The sequence below is a fragment of the Chiloscyllium plagiosum genome, unplaced genomic scaffold, assembly GCF_037043375.1.
Source record: "Chiloscyllium plagiosum isolate Xiang-an unplaced genomic scaffold, Cpla_swu_hap1 HiC_scaffold_5, whole genome shotgun sequence".
In the NCBI taxonomy this organism is placed as follows: domain Eukaryota; kingdom Metazoa; phylum Chordata; class Chondrichthyes; order Orectolobiformes; family Hemiscylliidae; genus Chiloscyllium; species Chiloscyllium plagiosum.
In genome coordinates this window covers 94,148,614-94,164,221 of record NW_028270143.1, presented here as the reverse complement: position 1 = coordinate 94,164,221, position 15,608 = coordinate 94,148,614, and the positions used below count along the sequence as shown (strand labels likewise).

The 15,608-nt window shown below is 38.4% G+C and overlaps 1 protein-coding gene across 8 annotated transcripts in view; it reads right to left on the bottom strand.

The window, feature by feature from the left end:
- Positions 1-7,516: 7,516 nt before the first annotated feature.
- jcada (junctional cadherin 5 associated a) overlaps positions 7,517-15,608 on the bottom strand; it is a 235,614-nt gene continuing 227,522 nt past the window's right edge. For all 8 annotated transcript variants that reach the window (XM_087987475.1, XM_087987476.1, XM_087987473.1 and 5 more), the window contains one exon: positions 7,517-11,914. In XM_087987475.1, the coding sequence (XP_087843601.1) occupies positions 11,880-11,914 (35 nt within the window). In that variant the 3' untranslated portion in view covers positions 7,517-11,879. The remainder of the gene's footprint in view (positions 11,915-15,608) is intronic.

Sequence of the window (15,608 nt, the reverse complement as noted above, 5' to 3'; positions counted from 1 at the left end):
AAAGATTTACAAGGATGTTGCCAGGGTTGGAGGATTAGGAAGGGTTTGGAGGGATATGGGCTGGGTGCTGGCAGGTGGGACTAGATTGGGTTTGGATATCTGGTTGGCATGGACGGGCTGGAGCGAAGGGTCTGTTTCCACGCTGTACATCTCTATGACTCTATGACTCAATAGCTGCCTCTCTAAATATCCAGGAAAATGCCCAACATCCCCCTGATTGTTTCCACCATCATTTTGCTACATCTCTGGCATTTTACAGGACCTGCAGAGGGTGGATGAGATCCTGGGCATTATGTGTGAAATTGGAAGTGAATCCCATATCTCTATGATGGAGTGTTCGAGAATTCCCAGTGATTCCCTTAGACTCATGGGATTATGGGCCTAATAATAATTTTTAAAATGTTAAATAAAATGAGCACGTGATGAAAGAACAGGATTGTTTACAAAAGATTTTGATGACACAAGGATCAACCAGACGCTTATGTACAGAGGCATGGGATGGATGACATGAACCAGTATAAGATAACAATGCTTTAAAAAGAGGACATACTGTCACTTGTTTTTACAATGCTGGTAGTAATGGAAGAAGTTAAAAATAGTTACTAACAACTGCATGCAGTGCAAGATGAGAGCAGAAGATTACTTGCATGTTGCAATTTCAAAAACATGTTGAGATGAAAGAGCATTTAAATAAAAACATATCAGAATGATTGGAATGGCACTTAATACAAGTCATACTATAATTTTCTTAAAGTAAATCTAGATTCCCATTTCAGGACTACAAGTCGTTTTGCTATAACGCAACAGTTGTGTTCTTCTGCAATCTTGCACTATAGAAAATCGTGCTGTAGAAGATCGCTAATAGAAGATCGCTATACCTGTCCAAACAACGTCCACAATTTGCCAATCACGTATAGCCAGTTTGCGCTGATGGAACGTGCATTATGGCAGAATGGCCTGTACTTCTGGAAAAAAAGGACTTGTGACACTGGCAGCTTTCCTCATGTAGTTGAATGGTTAGGGGTTCAGTGTCAGCATTGGTCAAGTAACTTCAACTAAGATGAGGCTTGGTTCAATTCCTTCCCAGGTATCTTGTGCATGGTATTGCCCTCTATCATGGTCTGATAGAGCAAGGTATTGTTAAACCTAGGATTGAAGGGTTTCAGTACAGATGTAGGTAGATAAAGTTAAGAGACAGATTATCTTTGATTTATTTGGATGTTAGAACAGGTGTGAAGATCAGAACAGACTGCTCCTGTTCCTATCTTTTATGGTTCCAAGAATGAACTTTACCTGGATAAGGAAGTGAAGAATAATGCATCAAGATGAGCATGTGTGCAGCTGCTTTTAAAGATGACCAATCATGTGAGGAGATGATCAGGAAAACATTAAGAAGTAAGTGCTAAGAATGTTAATGAAAGCAATAAATTGGCACACATAGATCTTTGAAAGCCTTTAAATTAAAAAGCCACCTGCAATTTTTGACTGTTCAGAAAAAAACTCCTTACATCTACCAACATCGGCAACAAATCTTCTTAAAATGTGAAATAAATGTTGACCTCTGATAGATGTTAATAAACCACAGGCTCAACCTTTCTCATACTCTATATTCCAAATGTTCGACATGTTTCCTTTGCCAAGTATGCCAGAATAATCTGTGCATGCAGCGGCTGGGGAAGGAGGTTAACCCTTTGAGATCAAATATCTTCAATGGACATGTTTACAGTGTGATATTTTTTAGCACATAACAACTATTTTTGGCTTTGATTATTGGCATAAACACAAATAGTTAATTCATAAATATTGTAGCCATTGTTATTGAACGATGTTACTTATTATAGAGAAGGGCTTGTAATTTGACATTATGGTTTTAAGGGACACAGTGATGATATCATCACTGTATCATGGCATGTGATTACTTGAAGTATTAGACACCAGTGGAAGCGAGGTATTTTGTTGTAACTTACTAGATTAATATTAGCTCAGACACCCTTTTCTAAAATATGCAACCAGCTTTATATGAAGTTGTCACTGATCTTGGTGCTAAAATGCAAAGCAATATAAAGCAGCTCAGATTGGTGTATAGCATTCCAATCATGCACAAAGAAAGTGAAGAAGAATATCTTGTTGAGTGCCATGATGTTGAGTGACAACAACCAGAGGGAAGACAACCAAACTGTGAAATAAATGCAACACAGTCATCATGTACCTTTCAGACAGATATATGCTCACTAGACCAGAATGAGTTGTCAAACCTCTAAGTATTACATTAAAAATTAAATGTTAATCTTTTGGACTGTATTTTACTTGTTTGCATAATTATCAAATTAACATAGTGTGCCTATAAACAACCAGCTGTATCTATTTGGGATAAGATTTAGTCTTTAAAAAATGGGGAATGTTATATTTTGTCTAACAGGCAGTATGTCAATATGTCTTTAAGAGATATATTCATCATTGTATCTTAGCATGTGACCTGAGAGTATAAAGGTCTCACACTTCATCTTTCCTCAGATCACTTGAAACATGCACTCCACTATGCACACTCTGTTGTAATCTAATAGTCTAATATTGGTCGAGACATTCCTGTGCCTGAGGAATGTAATGTTTGTACATAATCATTAGTTGCAATAAATGTTTGACACAATCTTCAATGTCAGGATGGTTACACCCATTTCTTCTGGTGCCACGAGGCAAACACAAACATTGCTGCAGCAGGCAAAGCATCCTGTTAGAGATAATTTCACACCATTAATGATCTTGGGATGAAGAGCTTGTTACATTAAAAGTGATTGAGGACACTGGATCAGTACTCAATGAAAATAATGAGATGGGATCTGATTGAAACTTACCGCATACAGAGAGGCCTGGATAGATTGGATGTGGAGAGACCAGACACAGTCTCAGAGTGAAGGAGAAACTCTTTAGAACTGGAATGAGGAGGAATTTCTTCAGCCAGCAAGTTGTGAATCTGTGGAACTTTGCTGCAGAAGGCTATGGAGGTCAAGTCATTGAGTGTATTTAAGACAGAGATAGATAGATTAGTAAGGGGATCAAGGATTATGGGAAAAAGGCAGGACAATGGGCTTGAGACACACATCAGCCACGATTACATAGTGAAGCAGACGTGAGGGGCCAAATGGCTTAATTCTTCTTCTATATCTTATGGTTTTATGGTCTACTCACACTATTTGTGAAAGATTTTTCTCCCATCAACGTTTCACCTATCCCATTTGATAGAAACAGAGAGTCATAAAATCATAGAGTCATATGCATGGAAACAGACCCTTTGGTCCAATCAGTCCACACCAACCAGACATCCCAATCTGACCTATTTCGTTTGACAGTATTTGGCCGATATCCTGCCAAACCCTTCCTATTCATATACCCATTCAGGTATAAAGAGTGGCCTTTTTGATTGACACATCCAAAGGATTACCTCGTGGACACTAACACCGCACATTATCCATTCACAACTTCACTCCATCCTCACCCATCCAACTATTATCATGGGCATGCACAAAATCTCTTTCTGGAAACATGACTTTCGCAAGAATTTATGTTTGAAAATTATTGGAAGCTTTAATGTCATTTGGTCAGCCATATATATGAGTAGCACCATAAATCTTGTCCAGTGTTTTCACTAGAATTATTATTAAACATTTCCATCCACAGTTTGGGTGTTGAGCATATTGACATTCAGAGGTGTTTCATCTGTATTACCAATGTGACTTAGTGGATACTTATGTTTTTCATGTTGTGTGATAGTGAATGCTGGAAATTGGATATTTTGCCACTAATTTGTGTCTATTGGAAGTTTCTAAATGATCTTAGTCTTCTGCTGCAAAACTAGATATTTTCATTCCATAGAGGGGTTGCACCAACTAGCTATTGCTCTGAAATCTTTGCCAAGGACCCATTCTGATACAAGCTTCTTAAGTTCAGGCCAGTAGCTGGTTCTTGGAGCATTTGCACTTCGGCATCTTCCTCATTGTAGATTCCTTTTTCTTGCACCAGTTTTTCACTGATATTGAATTCTGTTGTTGCAAGTCAGTTGGTAAGTTTGCAAACATTACAAGTTTTAGGTTGAAACCAGCTTCATCTTTTATTGTTCTGATGGAAGGCTCATTTCCCTTTAGGGTTTGCCATGCTGGTCCTGCTTTGTGGGACATATCTTATGCTCACACTTACCTTCTGAAACACATTCTGAATTGTCTTCCCTATTCCTTGTGCCCAGTTACAAGGTAAACGAAACATGCATTTGCTGGCTGTATTGTGCTTCAAATTCATTAGATACCCTTGAACAGTTTCACTGAAACTTGACAATTTGTGTGCATAGAATGCTCTTAACATTAAGGATTTGATGATTATAGAACCATCACCAATTTTGATTGCTCCAAGAATATCTAAAGAGATGCACACATAGGTCTTTATCAACTTGTGAACAAAATGCTTCTTAAAAATATAAAGGTTTCTGAGTGCTGTCCCTGCTGTAGGAAAGATGTTATTAAACTTGAAAAGGTTCAAAAAAGAAATTACAAGAATGTTGCTGGGGTTGAAAGCTTTGAACTATAGGGTGAGGCTAAACAAGTTGAGGCTATTTTCCTGGAGAGTCGGTGGCTGAGGGGTGACCTTATAGACATTTATAAAACCATGAGGGGCATGGATAAGGTAAATAGACAAGATCTTTTTCCCCAGGTGGGCAGAGTCCAAAACTACAGAGTACAGGTTTAAGGTTAGAGGAGAGAGATTTATAAGGGACCCAAGGGCCAACTTTTCATACAGAGAGTGGTGAGTGTATGGAATGAGCTGCCAGAGGAAATAGTGGAGGCTGGTACAGTTATAGCATTTAAAAGGCACCTGGATGGGTATATGAGCAGGAAGGGTTTAGAGGGATATATGCCAAATGCTGACAAATGGACTTGATTAATTTAGGATCTTGGGTCAGCATGGACTGAAGGGTCTGTTTCTCTGCTGTACACCTCTATGACTCTATGAGTGCAACCTTCCCCAAATTGTATCTGTCCAGTTCTTTAAATATTGAATTGACAAGAAGCTGCTGCTACAAAGGGCAGCTGTGAATGTTTCTAATGGTACCAAGGGATGATTCTATTGCATTAGATGTCTCAGTGATCCTGAATAATGTTCCGTTCAAGTCTGTCTCATGCTTATATCAGAAAAATATGTGTACATGATTTCCATTTCCATACTTGTTGGTTGTAAGCTAAATATACTTACACAAGATGATACTTGATGCCTGTGGGAACTTACATTATTGAATAAATGGTGTGTGTGAGCTTCAAACAATATTGGAGCAGTTGCTTTGTGACATATCATCAAGCTGGCTTTTCCCAAGAAAAGATATTCAAAAATTTGCTTAAGAAGTCAAGGGATGTGCCTCTCTCAGCCTGTCTACATAAGACAGTGGGAGAACCAAAATCGCTTCTTGGTTAATTAAGGGATTTGTAGTCTGAAGCAGTTTGTTTAAATATTAAGTCTGAAAAGTAGCTCAGTCACCTCTGAATCAGAGGTTTATGTTTCAAATCTCATCCCATAGACTTGGGCAAAAAAAACTTACTTTAGTGCCATACTAATAATGAAATTTCAGATGAGTCATTCAAATGAAATTTTGCCTACTCTACATGATGGGCATTAAAGTTCTTCTGGTATGACTTAAAAGAAAGAGAGCAGTGAATTCCTACTAGTGCATTGTCAGTATTGATCTCTCAAAATAAATAAAATAGATAATTTGGTCATTAACGTCTTGCTGTTTTTGGGAGCTTGCTGTGCATAAATTGGCTGTCAATTACACCCACTGACTTCAGTTGAACAAGATCAGACATCACATGAAACCAGGTTATAGTCCAATAAGTTCATTTGAAATCACCAACTTTTGGAGCACTGCTGCTTTATACACTCCACCTGATGAAGGAGCATCATTCTAAATGCCTACGGTTTCAAATAAATCTGTTAAACTATAATCTGGTTTTGTTTGACTTCTGACTTTGTCCACCCCAGTCCAACACGGGCTTCTCCACATTCAGTTGAACAGTTCATTGACTGTCAAATGCTTTGTGAACTCTAAGTTTGTGACAGGTGCTACATCAATACAATGTTGACATTACTGAATGTTATTGCTGGTTTGACATCACTCTTCAGTCTGGCAACTAACCATTAGATTGCAGATGGAATGTTTAACATGACTGCAGAGCTGAAGGAACAGTCAGCAGTTTGCAAATAAGCATCAAATAGTGAAAGAGCTCTCTGGTAGTCGAACTGGATGGTAAGTTTTATATTGATGCAACATACAAATTGTCACAATGTCTTTAAAACAGTGGTGTGGCTGAACCATCAAAATGTGCTATAATATGGCAGTGCTGTGAATAGTAGTGTTCCACCTTGTGTTCCACCCAGGTCTCCCATTGGAAAATCAGGTCTAAAATAAAGTGGCCAAAATCATTAAATTGGTCTTACTGTTTTGAGGATCTTCATCATTGTATTTTTCTAAGTTTTGCTGTAATATCTGAGCTGTCATTTTGATTTGGTGCTCAGGTTATATTGGTAGAATCTACACTTGATGTGCATTAGCTTGTACCATTCACAGGCACCTGGATGTCTGTGAAGTAATTTAACGTGATGACTTTGTATCTGAATTCTTCCTTTTAGACTGCATGCTTAAAAACCTTTGAACTCATGTCTCAAGCTTCAGATACTATTTCACTACAGTTCTTAAGAGTACTTTCAGCATTCTGGCCTTAAATGTTTTAATTCACTCTCTAAAGCTTTGTACCACTTTCCCATTCTTCAAGACAGTCCTTAAAAACATCCTTGATTCAGCTTCTGATTGCCTAACAGAAATGTGTAGCCCAGTGTCAAATGGTGCCCAGTAAAGATTTTGTTGAGTAATTTGTAATTACTTACTGTATTAGAAGTGCTATATAATTGTATGCTTCTCTTGATTAACAGCAACCCCACTCGCAGTGCTGGGTTTCTATCGTCCTGAGGTCAAGACATTGACAGTGAGGGCTCTGGAAGTCTTCTGTTGATTCCTCACTTCCTCAAACGCATACTTATTCTATCCACTTCAAGGTCTGAATTGACAATTCCAAGTTTGACAAACAGCTGACTGAGCTACTAAAGTTTACCCTTGGTTGGAGGAGAATGTAGATTAGATTAGATTCCCTACAGTAGGGAAACAGGCCCTTTTGCCCAACCAGTCCAAACCGACCCTCCAAAGAGTAACCCACCCAGACCCATTTCCCCTCTGACTAATGCACCTAACACTGTGGGCAATTTGGCATGCACATCTTTGGAGTATGGGAGAAAACTGGAGCACCTGAAGGAAACCCATGCAGACTCGGGGAGAATGTGCAAACTCCACACAGACAGTCACCCAAGGCTGGAATCGAACGTGGGACCCTGGTGCTGTGAGGCAGCAGTGCCGTGTATGGCGGCAAGTGAGAAAAAGGGGAAGAAATTGGAGAGATCGAAAAATAACTCAAATGATGTTTGAAAGTAGCTTCATGCATGTACTTTATTCAGTGGTAAGCTGGAATAATATACACCGGTGAATACACAAGACAGACTATGAATTAGTATTTACATTGAGTTGATAAATAGAAGTTAATGGCAAGCCTCAAGGGAAAACAGATGGAAAATCCACATCCTCTTGGGTTCTATACAGTCTTATATTTATGATTACAAATAATATACCAGCTTTTGTTTTCAAAAATAATAGGTGTTTTAATTGGGTGTTTTTCTGGGTTACTGAAATGCAAATTCATTCCTGTCTTTAGTGAAAAGGACTACCATTTCCATCACTTCAGACCATCAGTCCACTAACATTGATGCTAGCTCCACAAAGGTAGAGACAAAATATTTACTTAGAAAGTTAACTTTACCAAAAACGAAAACATGCATTATATAGAACTGAGGTGACTTTTTTGTCAATGGCAGAGGATTAGCTGTTAGAAGACTCTCCTATGAGCGGAAGTTTCCAGTCTTTATTTGGCATTAATGTCAAAATATGACTTTGTGCTGAAATCAGTGAATCGTCTGTTGTTGCTAGGATTTTAGTCAAACGGGAAAATATTTATATTTTCTCTGCTCTAATTGTAATAAAATGGTTTATAACACAATAGTGGATTTCATTTTTTTGTAATTGGAATGTGTCTGGAGATATACAACATAAAGGTGGTTTGGTCAGAGGTCTCAGTATGGTAGTGGTGGGAGCAATTTGAAATAATCAATAAGGAATATTGCCAAAACACGTAATGCACCAAATTTAAATTGTATTGGCTGGAGTGTGATGCTTCCTAAAGTGGATTAATATCAATGGGATAAAATACAATAAGTAACAATGTTCACCTTTGATAAGTTGGAACCCAACCCATTAAATTTACTTCCAAAGCTTTGCTGTGTAATCATTAGCTGGATCCCGTTAAAGTCTCACTCCTGAGTTCCAATGAAAGTGACTATATGTTGGACTTGAAATAACCAATCAAATGGAAGGTCCATACCAACATTTATCTGGAAATGCTAGTGCTGCATATAATTCAACTCTTATTCTCAGCCATTTTATTTGTTGCCCATATACATACTATGTACATATATATGCAATAAAGTATTAAATTTATCTCTATACATTAAATCAGCTGTAAGCTTCCTTAACTTGCTGCTAATTTTTAATAATATTTTGAATACTATGTGTCCGTGTGCTCAGAAAGAGAACTCACACTTAAAATTTTAAATGCAACTTCATAGATTATAGTTTACTTTTTTCTATGTTATTTCTTTAAATGTTAGAAAAATAATGTATATGTTAACTTTAGGAAGCACATATGTTATGTTAGAGTTAATAATGTTCTCTAATTGTAATGATATGATTGAACTAAGAATAGTGTCCTTAGTTTTACAGAAGCATAAAAGCTATCCTTGAATCCTACCATTACCCCATAAACAGTGGACCAAAAATCTGATAACTGAACATTGAATCTCAGGGTTTTTAAAAACAATTATTCTGTGGTATTAAATCTTAATGTAAATACTGGCCACTTGTGCTTTTCAGATGAAAACAACAGGATTGGATAAAAGCATCCAGTTGTATTAACTGAGCAGTTTACTTTGCATATACTACCTTGGCATCTTTTACCAAGTACAGTCTGACACTTGATAGACAGGCCATATGCAAACATTGGGCTGACAGTAATTATTTACATACATATCAATTAAACTTTTAAATAAATGCATTCTTAGGATTTGGGCATAACTAGTAAGGTCAGCATTTATTACCCAATCCTCACTGTCCTGCTAAGATGGTGGTAGGCTTTCATTTAACACATAAGCTACAACAGACCCTTAACAAGCCCTTGGAAGCACAGCAAAAGAAAGGATAGCTCACCCACAATAGCCTTGTCCTCCACATCATTTATAAGTCAATAACAATTGATTTTCAGGCAGCTACTATTGCTTCACTGTGTTCGTTAAGATTCCAAATCTTGCTGTTACTTTCATTCTAATAATACTGTATAGGCTAAAAATAAATATCCATAACTTTTATTTACAGCAATAATCTTTGAGCCTATTTCTTCATTAATATATAGTCAGTCAGAAAGGCACCAACAAGCAATTAAAAGGTTACATTCCACTTATGTTTAAAAATTAATACTGTGCATTGGGATGTTTTTCTTACTCAGGGGTGCTGTATTCTTGCAAGCTGTTGCAACAGCAGTTCACAGCAACCTCAGATCTAAAGAACTCCAAGAAAGGAAGCAAAAAGTGCTGATGGATTTGGTGATCTGAGTAACTGTTACTTTCCCTGTTATTTTGTGGCCTGTCCGTAATTTTCCAAAACAAAAACAAAAGGCAGGTTGATACATCGACAATTTTTGCAGTGTAATGGCACTGGATGGTTCATTGTGAATGTAATTTGGATGGAATTGTCCATCTCTGGAAGGTTTTCTATTGAAAATCACATGCACAAAATGATTTTTAAAAAAACTTCAGAGTGCACTGCTTATTGAATTTGTAGTGAATACACAATTAATTTATGTCAGAAATATTTAAATTCATGTCTAATAAAAATACATATCAAAAGTTCTTTAATGAATGTAAAATTAATGTTAATTTGAGATACACATAATTCTGCATACATCTCAATAAAATTTGCAATGCTGTAGGAAATGTAAGAAATATAGAATCATAGATTATTATAGTCAATTATTTTCGAGTTTCTGTTCTTGGCTATGTGAGTAATGACTTGGGTGCCTGGTTGTTGGAAATGGATGGGAGCTCTGTCTCTCTGCAGCTCTGAATATGGTCTCTTGTAGTATCATTTATTGCTGGGGAGATCAGCAGCTTTGGAGCCCCCCCTCATATAAGTAGGTTCCTCGTGCAGCTAATCAACTTGAGTGAGACGTGGTGATGTCTATCCTGCACTGCGTTTCCCAACATTTAGGTGGGAAGACCATTGATTCTAAAGAGCATCCATATCAAACAGCAGCTCACCAATATCAAAGGAATTATACCACAGTGATTAGGGATTTAAAGGCCTGTGGCAAATACATTTTGGTTGTGATATATCATAAATATATTTACCCATTTATGCTCAACTTATTTATTTACTGTTGGCTTGCAGGCACTTAAACTCTGGAGTTTTCATGCCATTGTTCATTCTTTTTAGCAATATTAATGGATTTCTCTTGACAGGACCACATGACCTCTCCCTACTACCAATCATTACTTGGGATAGAATGGTGTGCCCACAGACAAGTCTTTGCCTACCCAGTCAGATGCTGACATCAGCAACTCTTGACTGACATGCTTTGGTAGCACAATTATTGCATGAGAAGGCTCCTTTGTCCGAAGGAAGGTAGGAGATTAGACTCAATACTGTTGAGGTTTTCTGAATTTTGGTAACTATACTTTGACACATCGGTTTAAATTTCACTTATGCACTTATTTTTCATTTATTTTTCTCCCATCCCCAGTCGGCTTCCTGGATCTGTCTTGATTTGCATCTGAAGCTATGCTAATCTGGTAAAACTCTGTGCACACAACCCATTTTTTCTTGAGTCTGTCTAAAAATCACCGACAACAATTCCAACCTAAATTGTACCAACTCTGGGAAATCTAGGCTGGGGATTTCATAATCTGGAAACATCTGTTTTTCATAAAATAATTCCACATAATTACTTGTTATTAAGTTGTAAACCTATGAATTTACAAATGCCTTGAATAAAGAGGAAGGAAATCCAATAAAACACATTGTACATTGCCATTTGATGTCAGATCGACTGTGTGGGAGCTCAGTGTGGAATGCTTGAAATTTCTTAATTTTGTGCTTATCAAATGTGCACTGGTGTTACCTCTGGAGAAATGAACACTTCTTAAATTTAGATGACCAGTGTAGCATCAAGCATTCCTAGGTCAGGGCATTGCGAATTTCAATCCCTCTACTCTGCCTCACACCCAAACTCAGAGGAACAACTCTTTACTGCACCAATGTGGCATTTTATCAGTCATTCTCTGAACTCAGAATGAGATGGTAATTAAATAGAAAATTAGAGGTGATTTTGTGCCATATGCCAATGTGCACCAAGTATTGCAGCTACCAGTTTTAGAAGGCTGTACTTTGTGATGAACAGTATTATCTGTTCAGGTTTAGACACTGGATGGTTAATAGTGGTTTCAATGCCTGACTAATTTCTTCCTGGCAGTGATACAGCATTTTATCATTGTATTTATTAATATAAACAGTGTGTGCAGAAGGCAGTCCAGGAGTTTGCATTTGATGAAAGAGAGTCTTGTGAAGCAGCTCACAGTGTAAAATCTATAACATTCTCCCAGAATCTCTTCACTCTTGTCATCTCTCCTTCTTTTCACACAGTCTCAACTTTGCTGGGATCATAAACATCTGGAAAACAGAAATAATCTGGGGTAAAGAAAATTGTATCAGCATCTGTTTCACACTTAATTTTTACAGCCGCCAGCTTGTGCACAGTTCAGCCGATGTAATCCTATGTTATATTGTTCAGTGTATGAAATGGTCAACTCATTAAACCATATGTTGAAGCCAATGTGGAATGATGTCTGTAGGTGAAATATCCACATTATGCATGTATCATCAACGTTTGGACCCAGTAACCTGCATTGCCTATTCTCCTGCTTCAAAGTCAGTGGGGACAGGTATAAGCAGTCTCGAATTAAACCTCCCAGCTTTTCACATTTCTTATCATCCACTGCAGCTCAGTTTAATTCTTATGCATTTAGATTTCCTCCAGTGACTCTCACACTTGGCAGAATGGACAAAAGTGAGGATGAGGAGTTATTTTAATTGTGGCCTTGTGGTAGATAAGTTGTGTACACACAGTGCTTTCGCTAAGTTGGGGAGGGGTCCTAGAGGAGGCTCCGGTTTCAGTCCAAACTGTTCTCCCACTTCCAAATCCACATCCACATGTCTCCCACTTATATGGAATTAATCAGGGGTATGATCTGAGGGAAAGTTTAAAGAAAAACACAAAATAATGTTCTAACTGTTGCGTACAAATGAAGTATGGTTGGGTTCGAGGTAAAAGCATTATTGAGGTGGACTTCAGTGAGTTCATTATAATCAGTCATAAAACACGTAGCTTGTAAGTGCACAGATGAGTGAAAAATGTCAACACAATAGGATGTGTCCGGATATTCACTATTAGACTTCTTTGTTGATGCATTAAACATATTGATCCAACAAGAGAAATGCAATCTCTGTCTAAGTTGTACCTATGTCTGTTATGCTTTCTTAAATTCACTCATAGAATGTGAGCATTGCTGTCTAGACAGCATTTATTCCCTATTCCTAATTGCTGGAGGGACATAGACAGGTTAAGCAAGTGGTCAAAAACTTGGCAGATGGAACATAATGTGGGAAAGTGTGGGGTTATATACTTTGGCGTGAAGAATAGAGGAGGTCAATATTATTTAAATGGAGAAAGACTGCAGAAAGCAACAGTACTGTACAGAGTGCAGACTACAGTACTTGTCAGACTTTGTGCATAAATTACAAAATGCTAGTATCCAAGTTGAGCACATAGCAAGGGAAGCAAATGGAATATTGGCCTTTCTTTCAAGAGAAATGGAATATAAACATTGGGCAGTTTTGCTAAAAGTGTATAAGGCATCAATGAGACCACAGCTGGAATACTGCAAACAGTTTAGGACCCTTATCCAAGGAGAGATATACTGGCATTGGAAACAGTCTAGGGAAGGTTCACTCTGCTGATATCAGGTGTGGGGGAACTGTTTTATGAGGAGGGGCTAAGTAGATTGGGCCTGTAGTTGTTGCAATAAAGAAGAATGAGAAATGACTTTATTGAAATATGACAAGGCTCTTAGGAGGTGCAGAATGATTGCTTCCCCTTGTGGGAGAGTCTAGGACCACAGGACGTAACCTCAGAATAAGGGGGTCACATATTTAAGACACATGAGCAGGAATTTCTTGTCAGAGGGTAGAGAATCTGTGGAATTCTTCAACAGAGGACTGTTAAGACTTGCTTGTTAAGTATAACCCAGGCTAAGCTAGGAAGGCTTTTAATCAGTGGGCGAATGAAGGGTTATAGAGTAAAGGCAGAATATTGGAGTTGAGGATTATCAGATCAGCCACAATTGCATTGAATGGCAGAACAGACTTGAAGGGCTGAATGGCCTACTGCTGCTTCTATTTCTTATGGTCTTGCTACTGAGAAGGTAGTAGTGAGCTACCTTCTTGAACTAGTGGTATAGTCAGAGTCAAAATGCTGTTAGGAAGAGATTTTGACCCAGCAACACTAAAGGAACAATGGTGTAGTTTCAATTCTAAATGTTGAATGGCTTGGAAGGGAACTTGCAAGTGTTGGCTTTCCCATGAACCTGCTACCTCTGTACTTCCAGGTTGTGGAGTTCATGGGTTTTGAAGCTGCTGGGTGAGTTACTGCAGTGCAACATGCAGATGGTACATGTATGGTGGTGAAACAAATTTTCATTGAGGGTGAATGGAGTGCCAATCAAGCAAGCTGCTTTTGCCTGCATGGTGTTGATCATCTTGAGGGTGTTGGAGCTGCATTCATCCAGGTTACAAGTTGGCATGGCAAGTGCAAGGCTGGTGAGTAGAAGCGGACATTAAGTTGGCATAAGAGTATGAGGGGTGATAGGGATGGTAGTGAACATTGGATTGTATAAGTGGGCCAAGGGGAGTGTGTAGGGGTGAGAGATGAGGATAGGCAGAGTGTTTGATATTTCTCTGCTTGAGGAAAAATAAGGTCCTATTCCTTTGAAAGTGGTCCATTAACCCCTTTAGTGGAGGTAATGATCATTTGATGGAAGCAAGATACCCTTTGGGATTGTGACAATGGATGCTTGTGCATTAAAAGTGCACAAACTCATTGAGACTGGCCAAGTTGTTGAGAAACCAGAAAAGGAAATGTGGAGTTAGCAAACAGTGATAGGTATTTCAGACTGTCTTTTCTTATAAAACCATTAATGGACTTGTGTGGTATGACTGGTTACCAAACAATCATTTTCACAATGAGCTGCATATTGACGAACAGCTGTAATTGCTTATGAATGGAAATTTATATTGACATAAAGAACTAAACACTTCTATGAGATGTTTGTTGATATTAGATATTAAGATCTTGAGAAAATGTTTGTATTAGTTGAAGCAATTTTAGTATATTCGGCTTTTTGTACCTTTTTAAAGATACTGACATTATAAATATCCCCATAACTTCATTTTTAATCGGGATCTCTCTTGGTTAATATTCATACTGGTTTACAGGTGAGTTGGCATAGCCAGGGAAGGGTAAAGGATGCTGGGTAGGGGATATAAAGGGCCATGGGGATGGTATATAGGGGTGGGAGGCAAGGCAGATAAGAAGCTTGATGTAGGGTGGTGCAAGAGCTGGAAGAAACCATGGTAGCTAGGTAGATTGGCATGGGGAGGAGGGACCCTGGGTGGGTAGATTGGTATAGGTGGCACAGAGAGTATGGGAATTGGGTAGATTGTCACACAGAGTATGATGGGTAGGGGGCACAGTTCAGTTGGAGAGTGAGGAGGTGAGTGCAGGGACGATGTTTTCTATTTTTTAGATTTTAGTTTTTTTAAACTAAGGACACAGTGCTGGAGCTCCAGCCTGGTTTTTATCCAGGGAGCCCCTTTTGCTCTTCATGGGTTTCTCAGCCCAATTCCCAAACCAGCCGGCACCCCAGTCTGAAAATCTGAAAAACATACTGCCATTTTCACATGAACATTTCCTGCCAATACGCGCCCCAAGCCAGGAATGAAAATTAGGGTCACATTGCCTGTGCAGAGAAACCAGTTTATCACAGGCAGGCATGAAAAGCCACTGTTCATCCCTCCCATTCTGGACAATAGAAATGTTGGTCACACGATTGGTTTTTTCTGAAGTTATTTTCAAACCAATTACTCCAAGGATTGGCCACAGACAGGTCAGTGTCACACCCAACAGGATACAATTTGGACCATTCTCCCAGAATCCTACTGAACGCCAATCAACCAAGGCTATCAGAGTTTGGCAAAACTGTTCCTTGCTCTAACACAAGTCTATCTCTCCCAGAGCAGCATGACGGTG